The 17414-nt window shown below is 41.1% G+C and overlaps 2 protein-coding genes across 5 annotated transcripts; one reads left to right on the top strand and one right to left on the bottom strand.

Annotated features, from left to right (window-relative positions):
- Positions 1 to 628: 628 nt before the first annotated feature.
- Positions 629 to 15661, bottom strand: LOC110493794 (serine/arginine-rich splicing factor 7). Of its 3 annotated transcripts, XM_021568279.2 has the most exons (9): positions 15571 to 15661; positions 12728 to 12908; positions 12201 to 12377; positions 7999 to 8067; positions 5546 to 5617; positions 5370 to 5423; positions 1470 to 1514; positions 1004 to 1039; positions 629 to 902 (listed from the first exon to the last, which is right to left on the bottom strand). In XM_021568279.2, the coding sequence occupies exons 1-9, from the start codon at positions 15596 to 15598 to the stop codon at positions 848 to 850; spliced, it is 717 nt and encodes a 238-aa protein (XP_021423954.1). In that variant the 5' UTR covers positions 15599 to 15661; the 3' UTR covers positions 629 to 847. The 3 variants fall into 3 exon arrangements, with proteins under 3 accessions (XP_021423954.1, XP_021423955.1, XP_021423956.1); XM_021568280.2 differs by lacking the exon at positions 1004 to 1039; XM_021568281.2 differs by lacking the exons at positions 1004 to 1039; positions 1470 to 1514.
- Positions 14590 to 17414, top strand: gemin6 (gem (nuclear organelle) associated protein 6). 2 transcript variants are annotated; one of them, XM_021568284.2, is made up of 2 exons: positions 14590 to 14744; positions 16439 to 17414. In XM_021568284.2, exons 1-2 carry the CDS (start codon positions 14716 to 14718, stop codon positions 16824 to 16826), a joined length of 417 nt encoding a protein of 138 aa, XP_021423959.2. In that variant the 5' UTR covers positions 14590 to 14715; the 3' UTR covers positions 16827 to 17414. The 2 variants fall into 2 exon arrangements, with proteins under 2 accessions (XP_021423959.2, XP_021423958.2); XM_021568283.2 differs by lacking the exon at positions 14590 to 14744 and adding an exon at positions 15682 to 16097.

Raw genomic sequence — 17414 nt, 5'->3', positions numbered from 1 at the left:
GGTCTGAATACTTTCCGAAGGCACTATTAACTAGATGCGGGCAAGTGTGCAAGGCAGTATTTAATGTCACTGTCTGTCCATGTGTCCCTGTACGTCACCTTAAATTTGTTTCTCGACCTGGGTGCACCTACGTTGTAAAATTTCCTTCATAGGCTAGGTTATAGCAACATCATGATGGTCATAGGGAAAATGTATCATGTAGTAGCCTAAACCTGTCACTGTTACATTGGCCTGGGTGAATGGAATATGAGAGTTATCCAATATGCTGTAATAGATATAAGGCCATGCTCATGAAAAAAACAGCACTGGTGTGCATCTATCAGTTACACATACATGTCAGTACATATACAAGTAGACCAAAGGTCTGAAATAAAATATTAACCTACACATTTGTAGAAGCAAGAGCTTAAAGTAGTAGTAGCTATTTGGTATCAAGGATAATACAAGAGCAGTGTTCTCTAATCCTGAGTTCAAAATTCGAAGAGCACATTTCGCAAGTGCAACATTGCCATCTATAGGTATCACTCAATCGAAAACATTTAATTTATCAACCATTTCATTAGTTGTGCTATATAAAGACCAACTGTGCCCAGATGGACAACACAGCACCAAAACAGTATCACAACCGTTTTAAATCAAATATACTTTATTAACCAACAACTATTTCTAAAACACAAACACAAAAGCATTCCAAACTGGGTCCCCATTGCTTCTTCTTGAAACGTCAGTAATATGCCTCAGGAGGAAATTAACAACACCACATATGTTCAAATGATACAATACAATGGGTTTACAAAGAACTTAGTCACTAGAGATGCTAACATAAAGAAACAAAAACTTCCCAAGTTCAGTTGTCCCTCTCCGAGCTGTCACTTCGACGAGGACTCCTCGAGGTAGAGTGGCTGAAAGAGAGAAAAACAGAAATGAGTTTTCCCTCCTCATTTATTTGCTGTGCATTAACCCCAACTTAAAGTCATTACCTCAGCTGGGAGGAAAAACGCACCTTAGTTTTTGAGGTGAAGCTTTAGATTTTGAACAGCTGGGATTTAAAATAGAATTTTCATTTTAGAGCTCATTCTTACAAGACTTTGACAGTGGCAATTTGTAGTAAGCAAAGTATTTAAAGACCATGCATTAAATAAAAGTTTGTCATGCAAAATGTATTACTTGGGTGAATTTAAAGAATACCATTCAAATAACCTTTAATACATATTTCACATGTTGAATTAAAGATGTGAATGTAATTGTTGTTGATTTATTGCAGTCTACAAGCTTTAGTAGCCTGACTTAACGAACCATCATGCATCTACACCGTTAACTGTAACCATGCATAACGATTGCCCTCCCGCATGGACATTTTCATTGTCTCGTTTTGCTGCTTATCATGCATTGTCAAACTGTTCCACAGATCGTTTAGAGAAGAGAATGGTGGAAAGAAAATTGGGGTCAGACTCAAGACTTCTGCATACCTCCTCGTGGGGGAACCAGACTTGGATCTGCCCACAGAACCAGACCTGAAGAAGTAAACATACAAGGCATTCATATTCTAGTGTCCCCTTTTCTTGTTTGTCATTGTGGTTTTTATCTCCACCAATGGGTTAAGATCACTTCTGTTACTTTTCCTGCAGTCTGAACATTCAAAAGCTACATGGAATCTGATATTTCAAGCCACCATTGCAAACCACCTTCAATCTGATTGCTGGCAAAGCGACTTGTCTGAACAGTCAAATCTGATTTATTTGCCCTCAAGATACTTTGTTGAGTTTGACAAGAACGTGACGTTGTAGCTAGCTAGCTTGTTAACTGCTTATGAACAAATTAGTGAATGTACTAAAAACCTAAACAGCTACCTAGCTAGCTAGTTGACTGCTGCGGCTAGCCAAAAAGGACTAGCTTTGAAAGTTGGATAATCTTATCCTGAAGCTTTAAAAGTGTTCTTACACTATGATTTTGAACATTCAAAGCAACTGGGTAAAAGTCCATGGCAAACATTGTTGTCACCTTAGGTTTGCTACAAAACTTCTGAGTAATAGGAAGCACAAGCACCACCACCAATCAGCCTACACCACTGCACACACACCCATCATTACTATGACAACTAGCGTAGCCATGTCAGCAAATGACTGCTATCTGAACACACACATGTATTTTATATTTAACTAGGCAAGTCAGTAAAGAACACATTTTTGTTTACAATGACGGCCTACAGAAAGGCCTGGGGATTAAACAATATATAGGACAGAACACACATTACCACAACATAAAGAGAGACCTAAGACAATAACATAGCATGGTAGCACCACAACATGACAACAACATGGTAGCAGCACACAACATGGTACAGACAACAGAACAAAGGGCAAGTACGATTTGGTCACTTGTAACTTGCTGTTTGAACAGTCACCATTACAAAACTGATTTGAAAAAAAAAAACTGATTTGAGCATTAACGCCTGCAGTGTGAACAAGGCTTTAGGCCTCACTTCAACTCATTCCACGGTGGGCCGAGTGCCTGCGGGTTTTCGCCCTTCCCTTGTAGTTGATTGATGAAATTAGGTCACTAATTACACTCAACAAAAATCTAAATCAATATGCAACAATTTCAAAGATTTTACTGCGTTCTAGTTCATTTAAAGAAATCAGCAAATTGAAATAAATTCATTATGCCCTAATCTATGGATTTCACATGGGAATACAGATACGGTATGCATCAGTTGGTCACATATCTTCAACACCCCCCCCCCCCCAAAAAGTGGCCTGTGGAATGTTGTCCCACTCCTCTTCAATGGCTGTGCAAAGTTTCTGGATATTGGTGTGAACTGGAACACACTGTCGTACACGTTGATCCAGAGCATCCCAAACATAGGGCCGTGCATTACTATACTGAAACATGAGGTAATGGTGGTGGATGGGCCTCAGGATCTCGTCACGGTATCTCTGTGTATCCAAATTGCCATCGATAAAATGCAATTGTGTCCCTTGTCCGTAGCTTATCTTCTTATGGCTGCAGGAGCAGTATTGAGTAGCTTGGATGAAAGGTGCCCAGAGTAAACGGCCTGCTCCTCAGTCTCAGTTGCTAATATATGCAAAGTATTATTAGTATGGGATAGAAAACACTGAAGTTTCTAAAACTGTTTGAATGATGTCTGTGAGTATAACAGAACTCATATGGCAGGCAAAAACCTGAGAAGAAATCCAAACAGGAAGTGAGAAATCTGAGGTTGGTCGATTTTCAACTCAGACCCTATTGAATTCACATTGGGATATGAATGAAGTTGCACTTCCTAGGGCTTCCACTAGATGTCAACCGTCTTTAGAAACTTGAATGAGGCTTCTACTGTGTTGTGGGACTGAATAAGAGCTGAATGAGTCAGCTTACTGGCAGAGAGACATTTCCGGGTCATGCGCATTCCACATGATTATCGCCCTCCTGTAGACACAAAGGAATTCTACGGTTGGAACTTTATTGAAAATGTATGATAAAAACATCCTAATGCTTGATTCTATACTTAGTTTGAAATGTTTCTTCGACCTGTAATATAACTTTTTGAAGTCTTTGTCCGAAGTTTTTGTCCAAACGCACAAGCGTTTGGATATGTGTACCTAACGCAAACAAAAGTAGCTACTTGGACATATATAACGGACATTATCGAACAAATCAAGCATTTATTGTGGAACTTCCTGGAAGATCATCAAAGGTAAGGGAATATTTATCAAGTAATTTCTGGTTTCTGTTGACTCCAACACGGCGGCTAAATTGATAAAATTTCTGAGAGCCGTCTCAGATTATTGCATGGTTTGCTTTTTCCATAAAAAAAAAATTGAAATCTGACACAGTGGTTGCATTAAGGAGAGGTATATCTATAATTCCATGAGTATAACTTGTATTATCATCTACATTTATGATGAGTATTTCTGTTGAATCGATGTGGCTATGCAAAATCACTGGATGTTTTTGGAACTAGTGAACGTAACGCGCCAATGTAAAATCCGATTTTTGTTATACAAATATGAACTTTATCAAACAAAACATACATGTATTGTGTAACATGAAGTCCTATGAGTGTCATCTGATGAAGATCATCAAAGGTTAGTGATGAACTTTCTCTCTATTTGTGCTTTTGTGACTCCTGGAAAAATGGCAGAGTTTTTCTGTGGCTTGGTGGTGACCTAACAATCGTTTGTGGTGCCTAACAATCGTTTGTGATTGCAGCCCTAAGACGTTATGCCTGCCCATACCACAACCCCAACGCCACCATGGGGCACTCTGTTCACAATCAGCAAACCACTCGATCCACCCGAGGCTGTCTGCCATCTGCCTGGTACAGTTAAAAATCAGGATTCATCCTTGAAGAGCACACTTCTCCAGCTTCTCAGTGTCCTTTGAAGGTGAGCATTTGCCCATTGAAGTTGGTTACGACACCAAACTGCAGTCAGGTCAAGACCCTGGTGAGGAAGACGAGCACACAGATTGCCTTCCCCGAGACGGTTTCTGAGAATTTGTGCAGAAATTCTTTGGTTGTGCAAACCCACAGTTTCATCAGCTGTCCCGGTGGCTCATCCCAGACGATCTCGCAGGTGAAGAAGCCAGATGTGGCGGTCCTGGGCTGGAGTGGTTACACGTGGTCTGTGGTTGCGAGGCCGGTTGGACCTACTGCCAAATTTTCTAAAATTACATTGGAGGAGGCTTATGGTAAAGAAATTAACATTTACTTCTCTGGGAACAGCTCTGCTGAACATTCCTGCAGTCACCATGTTTCCTCGAAACTTGAGAGATCTGTGGCATTGTGTTGTGTGACAAAACATTTTAGTGGACTTTTATTGTCCACAGCACAAGGTGCACCCGTGTAATGATCATGCTGTTTAATCAGGTTCTTGATATGCCACACCTGTCAGGTGGATGGATTATCTAGGCAAAGGAGAAATGCTCACTAACAGGGATGTACACAAATCTGTGCACTAAATTTGAGAGAAACTTTTTGTGGAACATTTCTGGGATCTTTTATTTCAGCTCATGAAACATGGGACCAACACTTGTTATGTTTATATTTTTGTTCAACGTAGTAACTCTCCTCACCTGGTTGTCTCTTATTCATCTAAAGGGAAACCCTGCAGACACTATGCCCTCCATGGAATGAGGAACCTGCTTTAGTCTCTTAAGTCAGTGATGTAATATATCAAGGGGACAAATGTCTAAATTGTAATACCCGAAACGGTCAATACCAACACAATTATATTTTGTTGCAGTAGTCACAATCTTTGGGGATTGACACAAACAGTTGGATTGTTAATTACTCAACTTATGTAGCTGCATTGTTGACAATAGCAATGTAACGCTGATCAGAGCATTGAAACAGTTATATTTCTCACCTGGTCTTTGCATGAGAATGTGACCTAGACCTTGATCTGGACTTTGATCGAGATCTAAAAAGAAATTAGGGGAAAAATCAACACCCATCATTTACTAAATAAGTGAAAAATGTTATTGTTTTACACAATGTGGGATCTTTAAATAATGCAAGCAAGTCCATTTTTCTACAATTTACCTTGATCTCTTGGGGGTAAGGGCTCTAGATCTTCTAGGAGAACGAGAGCGGCGTGGAGAGAAGGATCTTGATCTAGAACATAAATATCAAAAGCTGTTAGCTAACATACCTTCAGACCCGGTAAACTCTGCACTGCCATTCCTGATCAACTACTCTATCATACTACCGTAACACATATAAATATGTATATGTATCGGTGGTGAATGTATGCATGCATGCATGTATAAGGAGTTGTGTACAGCATAACAGTGTAATGACAATTTACTCTACACTGAGTGCACAAAACATTAGGAACACACTTTCCAACCCGTGTTCCTGGAGAGCTACCATCCTGTAGGTTCCCTCAAACCCTAATCTAGCACACCTGATTCTAATAATTAGCTGATTGATCAGCTGAATCAGTTTAGTTTACAACTGGGGTTGGAGCAAAAACCTACAGAAAGGTAGCTTTCCATGAACAGGGTTGGAGAACCCTGACATAGACTGGCCAGGTGAAAGCTATGATCCCTTATTGATGTCACTTGGTAAATCCACTTCAGTTAGTGGAGATGAAGGGGAGGAGACAGGTTAAAGAAGGACTTGAGACATGGGTTGTGTATGTGTGCCATTCATAGGGTGAATGGGGAGTTTTTCCTAGCCACCGTGCTTCTACATCTGCATTGCTTGCTGTTTGGGGTTCTAAGCTAGGTTTCTGTATAGCACTTTGTGACATCTGCAGATGTAAAAATGACTTTATAAATACATTTGATTGATTGGGCAAGACAAAAGATGTAAGTGCCTTTGAACGGGGTATGGTAGTAGGTGCCAGGCGCACCGGTTTGAGTGTATCAAGAACTGCAATGCTGCTGGGTTTTTTACGCTCAAGTTTCCCGTGTGTATCAAGAATGATCCAGCACTCAAAGGACATCCAGAGAACTTGACACAACTGTGGGAAGCATTAGAATCAACATGGGCCAGCATCCCTGTGGAACACTTGACACCTTGTAGTCCATGCACTGACAAATTGGGGCTGTTCTAAGGGCAAAAGGGGGTGCAACTGAATATTAAGGTGTTCCTAATGTTTTATACACAGTATATTCAGAAAGTATTCAGGCCCCTTCCCCTTCCGTTACAGCCTTATTCTAAAATGCATTAAAAAACACATTTTCCTCATCAATCTACATGCAATACCCCATAATGAAAAAGCAAAAACAGGTTTAGAAATGTTGGCAAAAAAATCATTAAAAAAAACGTATTTACATAAGTATTCAGACCCTTTGCTATGAGATGCGAAATTGAGCTCAGGTGCATCATGTTTTCATTGATCATGCTTAAGAGGTTTCTACAACTTGATTTCACGTGTGTTAAACTCAATTGATTGAACATGACAGAGCAAAAACAAAGCCATGAGATCAAAGGAATTGTCCGTAGAGCTCCGAGACAGGATTGTGTCGAGGCACAGATCTGGGGAGGGGTACCAAAACATTTCTGCAGCATTGAAGGTCCAAGAACACAGTGGCCTCCATCATTCTTAAATGAAAGAGGTTTGGAAACACCAATACTCCTCCTAGAGCTGGCCGCCCGGCAAAACTGAGTAATCGGGAGAGAAGGGCCTTGATCAGGGAGGTGACCAAGAACCGAATGGTCACTCTGACAAAGCTCCAAAGTTCCTCTTTGGAGATGGGAGAACCTTCCAGAAGGACAACCATCTCTGCGGCACTCCACCAATGAGGACTTCATCCCCACGGGGGAAGCATGGTGGCGACAGCATCATGCTGTGCAGATGTTTTTCAGCGGCAGGGACACTAGTCAGGATTGAGGCGAAGATGAACGGAGAGATCCTTGAAAAAAACCTGCTCCAGAGCGCTCAGGATCTTAAGACTGGGGCGAAGGTTCACCTTCCAACAGGACAACGACCCTAAGCCCACAGCCAAGACAACGCAGGAGTAGCTTCGGGACAAGTCTATGAATGTCCTTGAGTAGCCCTGCCAGAGCCCTGACTTGAACTCAATCGAACATATCTGGAGACCTGAAAATAGCTGTGTAGTGATGCCTATAGAGAAAATGGGAGAAACTGTAGAGAAAATGGGAGAAACTCCCCAAATACAGGTTTGCCAAGCTTGTAGCGTAATACCCAAGAAGACTCGAAGCTGTAATCGCTGCCAAAGGTGCTTCAACAAAGTACTGAGTAAAGGGTATGAATACGTATGTAAATGAGATATTGATGAGGGGGGAAACAATTTAATACATTTTAGAATAAGGCTGTAAGTAACAAAATGTGTAAAAAGTCAAGGGGTCTGAATACTTTCTGAATGTACTGTACAATCATTTTTGTTTCATTATACGTGTTATGAAAAAAAGAGGTCCAAGAATAGACCCCTGAGGAACTCCATCAACGATTGATGTGACCCTCTTACGAGGAAGTTGGACAACAGAGCCTTTGGAACGAGAAAAATGTGCATAAGAATGCTCACCTCCTGCCACGGCCCCGGCTGCGAGAGCGAGAGTACCTCCTCCCACCGGACCTGGAGTGAGACCGGGACCTAAACCACATCCAAACGAGGGGGAGGGAGGGAAAGATTGACAGTTCAGAGCAGGCACCGCGAAGCCCCACATAACACTGCCTCAGTCTGTCTTTAATTCTGACCTGGCCTCTGACAACAACAATTACCCTAAGCCCACTGATGCTCTGACTCTGGCTCAAATCAACACACAAAAAAGGGGGATTACATTAGATTTAGCATTACACGTGCAATGGAACTGGTAGTAGGAGTCACTATATAGACTAGAGGTCGACCGATTAATCGGCATGGCCGATTAATTAGGGCCGATTTCAATTTTTCATAACAATCGTTAATCTGCCTTTTTGGACGCCGATTATGGCCGATTACATTGCAATCCACGAGGAGACTGCGTGGCAGGCTGACCACCTGTTACGCGAGTGCAGCATAAAAAGGACCTTGTGGCTGCAAAGTGCCAAGTTAAGTTGCTAGCTAGCAATAAACTTCTTATATATAAAAAAAATAATCAATCTTCACATAATCACTAGTTAACCTAGTAATATCATCAACCATGTGTAGTTAACTAGCTTGTTTTGCATTGCATATAATCAATGCGGTGCCTGTTAATTTATCATCGAATCACAGCCTACTTCAACTTCGCCAAATGGGTGATGATTTAACAAAAGCGCATTCGAGGAAAAAGCACTTACTTTGCACAAATGTACCTAGCCATAAACATCAATGCCTTTCTTAAAATCAATACACAAGTATATATTTTTGTAACCTGCATATGTAGTTAAAAGAAATTAATGTTAGCAGGCAATATTAACTAGGGAAATTGTGTCACTTCTCTTGCGTTCAGTGCAAACAGAGTCAGGGTATATGCAACAGTTTGGGCCGCCTGGCTCGTTGCGAACTGTGTAAAGACCGTAATTAATTTGCCAGAATTTTACATAATTCTGACATAGCATTGAAGGTTGTGCAATATAACAGCAATATTTAGACTTAGGGTTGCCACCCATTCGATAAAATACGGAACGGTTGCGTATTTCACTGAAAGAATAAACGTTTTGTTTTCGAAATGAAAGTTTCCAGATTTGACCATATTAATGACTATATTATAATTAAGTATATGATTTGATATTTGACAGAGCAGTCTGACTTAGCAGTGGTTGGCAGCAGCAGGCTCGTAAGCATTCATTCAAACAGCTCTTCACTGCATTTGCCAGCAGCTCTTAGCAATGCTTGAGGCACAGCGCTGTTTATGACTTCAAGCCTATCAACTCCCGAGATTAGGCTGGCAATACTAGTGCCAATAAGAACATCCAATAGTCAAAGTTATATGAAATACAAATGGTATAGAGAAATAGTCCTATAATTCCTATAATAACTACAACCTAAAACTTCTTAACTGGGAATATTGAAGACTCATGTTAAAAGGAACCACCAGCTTTCTTATGTTCTAACTTAAACGTTAGCTTTTTTAGCTTCTCCAACATTGTGTTTGCATTATTTAAACCAAATTGAATATGTTTCATTATTTATTTGAGACAATTGATTTTATTTATGTATTATAATAAGTTAAAATAAAAGTGTTCGTTGTTCATTCAGTATTGTTGTAAATGTCATTATTACATATATACAGTTCAAGTCAGAAGTTTACATACACTTAGGTTGGAGTCATTAAAACTTGTTTTTCAACCACTCCACAATTTCTTGTTAACAAACTATAGTTTTGGCAAGTTGGTTAGGACATCTACTTTGTGCATGACAAGTAATTTTGCCAACAATTGTTTACAGGCAGATTATTCCAGTGGGTCAGAAGTTTACATACAGTAAGTTGACTGTGCCTTTAAACAGCTTGGAAAATTCCCGAAAATGATCTCATGGCTTTAGATGCTTCTGATAGGCTAATTGACAACATTTGAGTCAATTGGAGGTGTACCTGTGCATGTATTTCAAGGCATACCTTCAAACTCAGTGCCTCGTTGCTTGACATGGGAAAATCAAAAGGAATCAGCCAAGACCTCAGGAAAAAAATGTAGACCTCCACAAGTCTGGTTCATCCTTGGGAGCAATTTCCAAACGCCTGAAGGTACCACATTCATCTGTACAAAGAATAGTATGCAAGTATAAACACCATGAGACCATGCAGCCGTCATACAGGTCAGGAAGGAGACACGTTCTATTTCCTAGAGATGAACGTATTGGTGCGAAATGTGCAAATCAATCCCAGAACAACAGCAAAGGACCGTGAGAAGATACTGGAGGAAACAGGTACAAAAGTATCTATATCCACAGTGAAACAAGTTCCATATCGACATAACCTGAAAGGCCGCTCAGCAAGGAAGAAGCCACTGCTCCAAAAACCGCCATAAAAAAGCCAGACTACGGTTTGCAACTGCACATGGGGACAAAGATCGTACTTTTGGGAGAAATGGCCTCTGGTCTGATGAAACAAAAATAGAACTGTTTGGCCATAATGAACATCGTTATGTTTGGAGGTAAAACTGGGAGGCTTGCAAGCCGAAGAACATCATCCCAACCGTGAAGCACGGGGGAGGCAGCATCATGTTGTTGGGTGCTTTGCTGCAGGAAGAACTGGTGCACTTCACAAAATAGAGGGCATCATGAGGAATGGAAAATGATGTGGATATATTGAAGCAAAATCTTAAGACATCAGTTAAAGCTTGGTCGCAAATGGGTCTTCCAAATGGACAATGACCCTAAGCATACTTCCAAAGTTGTGGCAAAATGGCTTAAGGACAACAAAGTCAAGTTATTGGAGCGGCCATTACAAAGCCCTGACCTCAATCCCATAGAATATTTGTGGGCAGAACTGAAAAACCGTGTGCGAACAAGGAGGCCTTACAAACCTGACTCAGTTACACCAGCTCTGTCAGGAGGAATGGGCAAAAATTCACCCAACTTATTGTAGGAAGCTTGTGGAAGGCTACACGAAACGTTTGACCCAAGTTAAGCAATTTAAAGGCAATGCTACCAAATACTAATTGAGTGTATGTAAACTTCTGACCCACTGGGAATGTGATGAAAGAAATAAAGGCTGAAATAAATCATTCTCTCTACTATTATTCTGACATTTCACATTCTTAAAACAAAGTGGTGATCCTAACCGACCTAAGACAGGGAATTCTTACTAGGATTAAAAGTCAAGAATTGTGAAAAACTGAGCTTAAATGTATTTGGCTAAGGTGTATTTAAACTTCCGACTACAACTATATATATATAAAAATTGGCTGATTAATCGGTATCGGCTTTTTTGGTCCTCCAATAATCGGTATCGGCGTTGAAAAATCATAATCGGTCGACCTCTAATATAGACATAGCTGTTCATGGAGCTAACGTATCCTGCTTAAAGCAGGCCTTTCAGTTCTCTAGTAAAGAGTGGAAGAGAAGAATGTTATTGTCAAGTCATACATTGGAGATAAAAACACAATTGGTACTTGAAATAAACCTTGCGAGTTTGCCCGGTTGACCCACTTTGGACCAAGGTTCGAGCAGATCTAGGCGTTCTAGAAGTATCTATCAGCCGACCTCTGCATCTAGTCGTGTTCTTCGATTTCTAACGATGATGATTGTATTGACAGCCAAATCGCTTGATTGAGACTTGATAGATGCAAGGCGATTTGTCTAGACGGGACCATGGTCTACCAGGTTGTCCTCTTTACAAAACCCCAGGCTCAAATTGATAACCAAATCATCTGGTGAATTGTCAGCCCTCTATGAAATCTTTAAGGTGCAGCTAGAAGTGGCAGTTGCTTGAGAAGGGGAGGTCTGGTTGATCGATCAACCCCATGGTCATAGGATCGAAAGTGTGGAATTTGCTAGATGCCTCATGAAATCGTTAAGGATCGTGACACTCTGAATCAAACGACGAAACCTGAAATGTTTTGACCAGGTGAGTTGTTAACAAAAAAAACCCACATAACAGTTCAGAAGTATTTCCATATTTTAAAAGGGATTAAGTGACAGATGGAGAGACAAAAGTTGCAACAACAACAGGTTGTATGATAGTATAATAATCATCTTTCATTTTTTTTTTTTATCTACATAAGACACTGAAAAATCAAGACAATGGAAAATAAGCGACAACTATCAAAATAAGAAAAGACCAAAACAAGCTAAATCTGATGTATTGTTTAAGGAGGCTTTACCTGGTCCTCCTGCGTCGACCGTAGCGGTGGCAGTCGTAGGCATAGTGCCCCCGCTCACCACACTCATAGCACTTGTCGTTGGAGTCAAAGGGCCGGTTGGTGGGCGCACGCTCGTACCGAGATCGCCGCGGCATTCCTGTAGATAATTCAACTCGAACTCGAGATCCAGAAATCAACCTGAAAAACAGTCAGTTCGACAGTCAGCAAATTGCACAATGGCATAGTTCACTTTAAAAAGAGGACTTAAGGAAACCCATCTAAAGTGTAACAAGCATTTAGGAACATACCTTAAGTGTATGATCTGGATAGTAGCAAATGAGTAACAAGATAATACCAGCTACCTGCTTACCATCTACTGATAGATGTCCCTAAACCAATAAAATCCTTCAATATTTGCAAAGAGCAAATTACATTATTGATTGGCAAACGTCAACAACACAGGTGCCCTTTGAGCCCTTTCAGCTTGTAGGTCCTGGAAAGTAGGCTAAACTTGGGGGCAAAGTCTGAAGTCTTGAGGTATCACTTACTTGCCGTCAAGGCCTCGGACCGCATCTTCTGCATCCCGGGTGTCTTCAAACTCCACAAAGGCAAAGCCCGGGGGGTTCCTAGCAATCCACACGGTTCTTAAAGGTCCGTAATACCCGAACGCCCGCTCTAGCTCTCCTTTCCCTGCACCAGTGCCCAGGTTACCGACATAAATCTTAGAGTCTGCAAAGGAAAAACAGAAAGAGGTGCCACCACTGCTGCAACTCGCTGACTTCTGTTCTGAGAGGCCTTTGATTTCCCACTCCCCTAAGCTCAGTATCAAAAGGGTTGTTGGAAGTAACTGCACAAATGTAAAAATCACATTGAAATGCAGCCCTCTCAAGGCATCCCATATGTATTGAGGTCAGTGAATAATTAGCATAGGGTTGGCCTGAGGCAGTTCCTCATGCTATGGTCTAAATAAAATTATAAATTACTAGTGTCAGCCATATGAATATAATATTGTGTACTTTTCCACATGACAATGTAGTGATTTACTGCAATTACGTATCACCTAAATCACACTAGAGCAAATATTTGAAGACTGAAAATGTGATAAATTAGGCAAAGGATCAACCTTATCTCCATACCTTGCTACTAGATTGTGTAACATCTAACATTTATCAATTTCCACCTGTCTGATTCAGAGGGGTTGGGTTAAATGCAGAAGACACATTTCAGCTGAATACTTTCAGTTGTACAACTGACTCGGTATCCCCCTTTCCCTTTCTTTATGATAAGACCAAAGGTTTATGGGGTTATGATTAGGCCTAGGCCCATGTTTGATTTGCATTAGTTGCCAAGTGAACGTGTAATTTGCTCTTTGAATTTAGATGTAATCCATCCCCTAACATATGTCATACATAACCATTGAATTCTTTATGACACCGACTAACGTTACAGAGGAATGGTGTATTCATCAAGCGTAGCTATGTTTGGCTCTGTGGTGAACGAGTCAACACATCAACTAAGACAGAAGGTGGAACAGCCAGTGAGGTGAGGATTTTGTTTATTTTTGTTACTTAGCCTAATTAAACTGCAAATAAGGTCCAATTTTGCAGACCCATTTTTGACTCATGAGCTGCCCTCTACAAAAGTAGTAAGAGTTTAGCATCTTAATCCCTAGACTCTTTAGCTATACTAACGTTATCAGTGGTTCTCAAATGTCTTGGGGACCACAGATGTTACATGTTATTGATCTATTCCAGAGCTAGCACACCTAATTCAACTTGTCTACTAATCCCTACTGATATATTTAATGCCGCAATCAGCAGTTTAGCCTAAAGACCCAAAGTTTAATTTTATTGATTTCTACGTCAGGCAGAAATTGGCATTTGGATCAGGAAAGTTTCCCCTCATGACCTCTACAAGCTAGAGTGTTGAATAAAATTATATTTTCGTTTTTTGTACTTTTACCACCTTCTTCATGATATCCAATTGGTAGTTACAGTCTTGTCCCATCATTGCAACTCCCCTACGGACTCAGGAGAGGCGACAGTTGAGAGCCATGCGTCTTCCGAAACACAACCCTGGCAAGCCGCACTGCTTCTTGACACAGTGCTCGCTTAACCCGGAAGCAAGCCACACCAATGTGTTGGAGGAAACACCGTCCAAATGATGACCTGGTTCCTCAACAAGGAGTCACTAGAGCACGATGGGAAAAGGAAATCCCAGCCGGTCAAACCCTCCCCTAACCCAGACGGCTCTGGGCCAATTGTGCGCCGCCTCATGGGTCTCCTGGTCACGGCCGGCTATGACACAGATCAAATTGTATTTTTACTCACTTTCCCGGTTGTTCATGTGGTTGGTCCTTTTGCAGGTAGGAACGTGAGACATATCGACAGGAAGTATAAATACAAACATTTCAAAGCGCTGGTAGTGCGTTCAGATTTCTATCACCTGAAGCATGCACACAAGAGACACAGGCATACTTGGCGAGCTCGTGAATGTATTTAAATGGTTCTGCGCATGCTTCAAGTGAAAGAACTGAATGCACCACCAGCGCCTTGAAAGGTTCATGTAAGTATACTTTCCTGTGAATATATTGTCTCACTTTACAGGTTGTCTGTAGGAATATAAGTAATTCAACATTCTGGCTTGTGAGGAAATTTTCCAAACAAATGTATGGCATTAATAACAAAGCCTTCCCCGCCCCTGCTGAGAAATGGGGCTGGAGAAATGTAACCTCTCTCAAATTCATAGAGCAATGGATATAAGGAATGACCATCCTATGATATCCAAATTATAGTTTTAACCTTGTTTTGAGGCTTTATAGCTAGTTTTTTGTTAATATTTACATTGTTTGTAAACATTGGAGTAAAACATACTTATATTTTGGGTTCTGATGGGGTACAACAGTTGAACTAAGGTCATGAGGCATTTAAGCTGCAATATGTAACTTTTTGTTATGGAAAATATATTTCACAACGGGTTAGATGGTACAATGATTCTCTACACAACGACTGCTTGTTTTGTCGCAAACTATTAGAATTGTAGCAACCAGGAAATGGCGGAGAGATTTCCGCACCTTTCAATTCTTCAACAAACAATGGGCACATTTCATTAATTTATACGTCCACAAATGGATGTAGCAACTGCAGATTGCCCCTTTAAAACATTTTGATAAAAAAAATAGCTACATAATCAAGCCATTAATTAGAGAATCTGGTGTGCTCGTTTATGGCAAGAGCTAGGAAAGCTAAGTAACGTTACGCCTAATGTAGCTAACGTTAGATAGTTAACTAAGCATGAGATTATCTTCACGAATACTGTATTTTGTCTACGATTGAACATGCGTTAGATAATCTTTTTGTGAAGTGAAAATCTGTTTTGCTATTTAGTTTACCTCCTCCGTTTCGACCGTGTCTTGACATGATTCAAGGCCCGCTTTACAATCAATCTGCGCATGCGTGTGGCGAATGATTCTCCTGAAAGGACTGTCAAAGGAAGGACGGGTCACTAAATGTACTCGTGCAATGCAATAAATTGCTAAATGACTCATATTTCATACCACGAATCACACAGTAGAGTATTCGGTTGGTGAAGAGGTTAGTAATATGTAACGAGGTATTTAATTCTTCGGGCTGGAACCTTTGGAATTGTATCACTGTTTTCTACGACACATTTGACCGTCGGACAAATGTAATCACAGGCTCAATCCAGCTAGCCAGTAGCCAGCTCATTCACCTGATTTGGAGATTAAAGCCCAGTGTAGTATATTCTCGGTCAGTATATTGAAAGAGTAATGGACACGTGGCGTCAACTGAAGCCACTGGAGTGGTGTAAATATGTCAACAAAGAGGTCAAAGTGACAGCGCACGAGAAACAACAACATCATGGTTGGGTTTTTACCGTTGATCCAGTATCTGCCAGGTAACTTCGTCAACTTCCCAGTACTCTTCCCCATGGCCATGTGCACAATTTGTTGATGGATAGCTTAAGCTATCATATGAAAATAATACACCAATGCACTGATTTGTCAGTTTTTTCTCCCACTTATATAGTGTGGTACCTAGCTACAACAGTGACGAGTGAAGACACCACTCTGTTATGAGATCTAAGTTTGAGCATCCTACTTCGTAACTGCTATCCCTAGCTACAGTGTGATATTTTTGATGTGACTCAGTCATAGACAATACCAGGATTGTTGCTTTGAAAGGGGTGTATATCAGCTGAGTTGACACTCAATGCATTACCTATTTTCCCTCCCTCAGTATAGTCCTAGTGACCTTCCAGGAGAAAGGAGGCACACCGATGGTCCGAGTTGTGACAGGCCATGCAGTGCAGGAAGTAGAGGTCCTCCAGGAGGGCAATGAAGAAACGGCGGGGCGGCTGAGGGTCATTTTCACACCCCCAGGAGCCCACGCCTTTGGCCCGGAAGAAGTGAGGCACAGGAAAGAGCGCCTCCGCCTGTGGCTGGAAAAGAACCGCATCCCCGTGGAAGAGAAAGGCGAGATGCTGTGCGTGGCCAACGTGCTGACAGTGAGCGCCCCCTACGGAGCGGAAGACTGTAGCAGCTCCAACGAGATCATCCTGGCCCGAGTGCAGAGCCTGGTGGAGAGCAACCCTGATTCAACTCCAGACCAGCCTGCCAACTCCTGATGAAGGATTCACTTTGAGATATAGGGATAGTTTCCCAAACACAGATCAGGCTCAGCCTAGTCCTGGAATAAAATACATTGTCTATTTTCTTGATCTCCATTGAAATAGCTTTTTAGTTCAGGACTAAGCTTAATCTGTGTCAGGGAAACCAGCTCATAGTGGATGTCAATAGTCTAAAATGGTCTCGTCTCCTTCATCTGCCTCTATGTGGGGAAAAAGATGGACTGGGAATTGGGTCTTGGCCATGTGTCTTTCACCTATCCTATGTTTTTAGATAAGTGAAGGTCGAGGAGAGGAGGAGGGAAAGCCACTCTAGACTTGGGATGAACTGAGAGAGACTTAAAATGCTTTGGATTGTTGATGGTTCAAATGTTACTATAATCATATTAAACAATGGACATTGCTATCACAAAGCAAACAGTTGGCAACATTTCGAAATGTGACTTTTTGGTTCTAAAGATACCTTTTTTGTAATGCACTTTTGTAATTAAACGTGCACTGTTACTTACAAACCAATAGTTGCATCTGTCCCGCTACACTTAAATATCTATAAAAAAAAAGACCAATAAAATACCTGTGCCTATAAAA

This window comes from Oncorhynchus mykiss, chromosome 17 (assembly GCF_013265735.2).
Source record: "Oncorhynchus mykiss isolate Arlee chromosome 17, USDA_OmykA_1.1, whole genome shotgun sequence".
Taxonomy (NCBI): Eukaryota; Metazoa; Chordata; class Actinopteri; order Salmoniformes; family Salmonidae; genus Oncorhynchus; species Oncorhynchus mykiss.
This window is presented reverse-complemented; position numbering and strand designations above follow the sequence as displayed.

Bases quoted from the DNA above. Each gene is read 5' to 3' on its own strand.
- LOC110493794 (XM_021568279.2), bottom strand. From the start codon at position 15,598: ATGTCAAGACACGGTCGAAACGGAGGAG. The intron at 12,909-15,570 runs GTAAACTAAATA...TTTCCTTTGCAG, and splicing joins ACACGGTCGAAACGGAGGAG to ACTCTAAGATTTATGTCGGT. The intron at 5,424-5,545 runs GTAAATTGTAGA...ATTTCTTTTTAG, and splicing joins CTTACCCCCAAGAGATCAAG to ATCTCGATCAAAGTCCAGAT.
- gemin6 (XM_021568283.2), top strand. From the start codon at position 15,970: ATGGACACGTGGCGTCAACTGAAGCCACTGGAGTGGTGTAAATATGTC. The intron at 16,098-16,438 runs GTAACTTCGTCA...TCCCTCCCTCAG, and splicing joins GTTGATCCAGTATCTGCCAG to TATAGTCCTAGTGACCTTCC.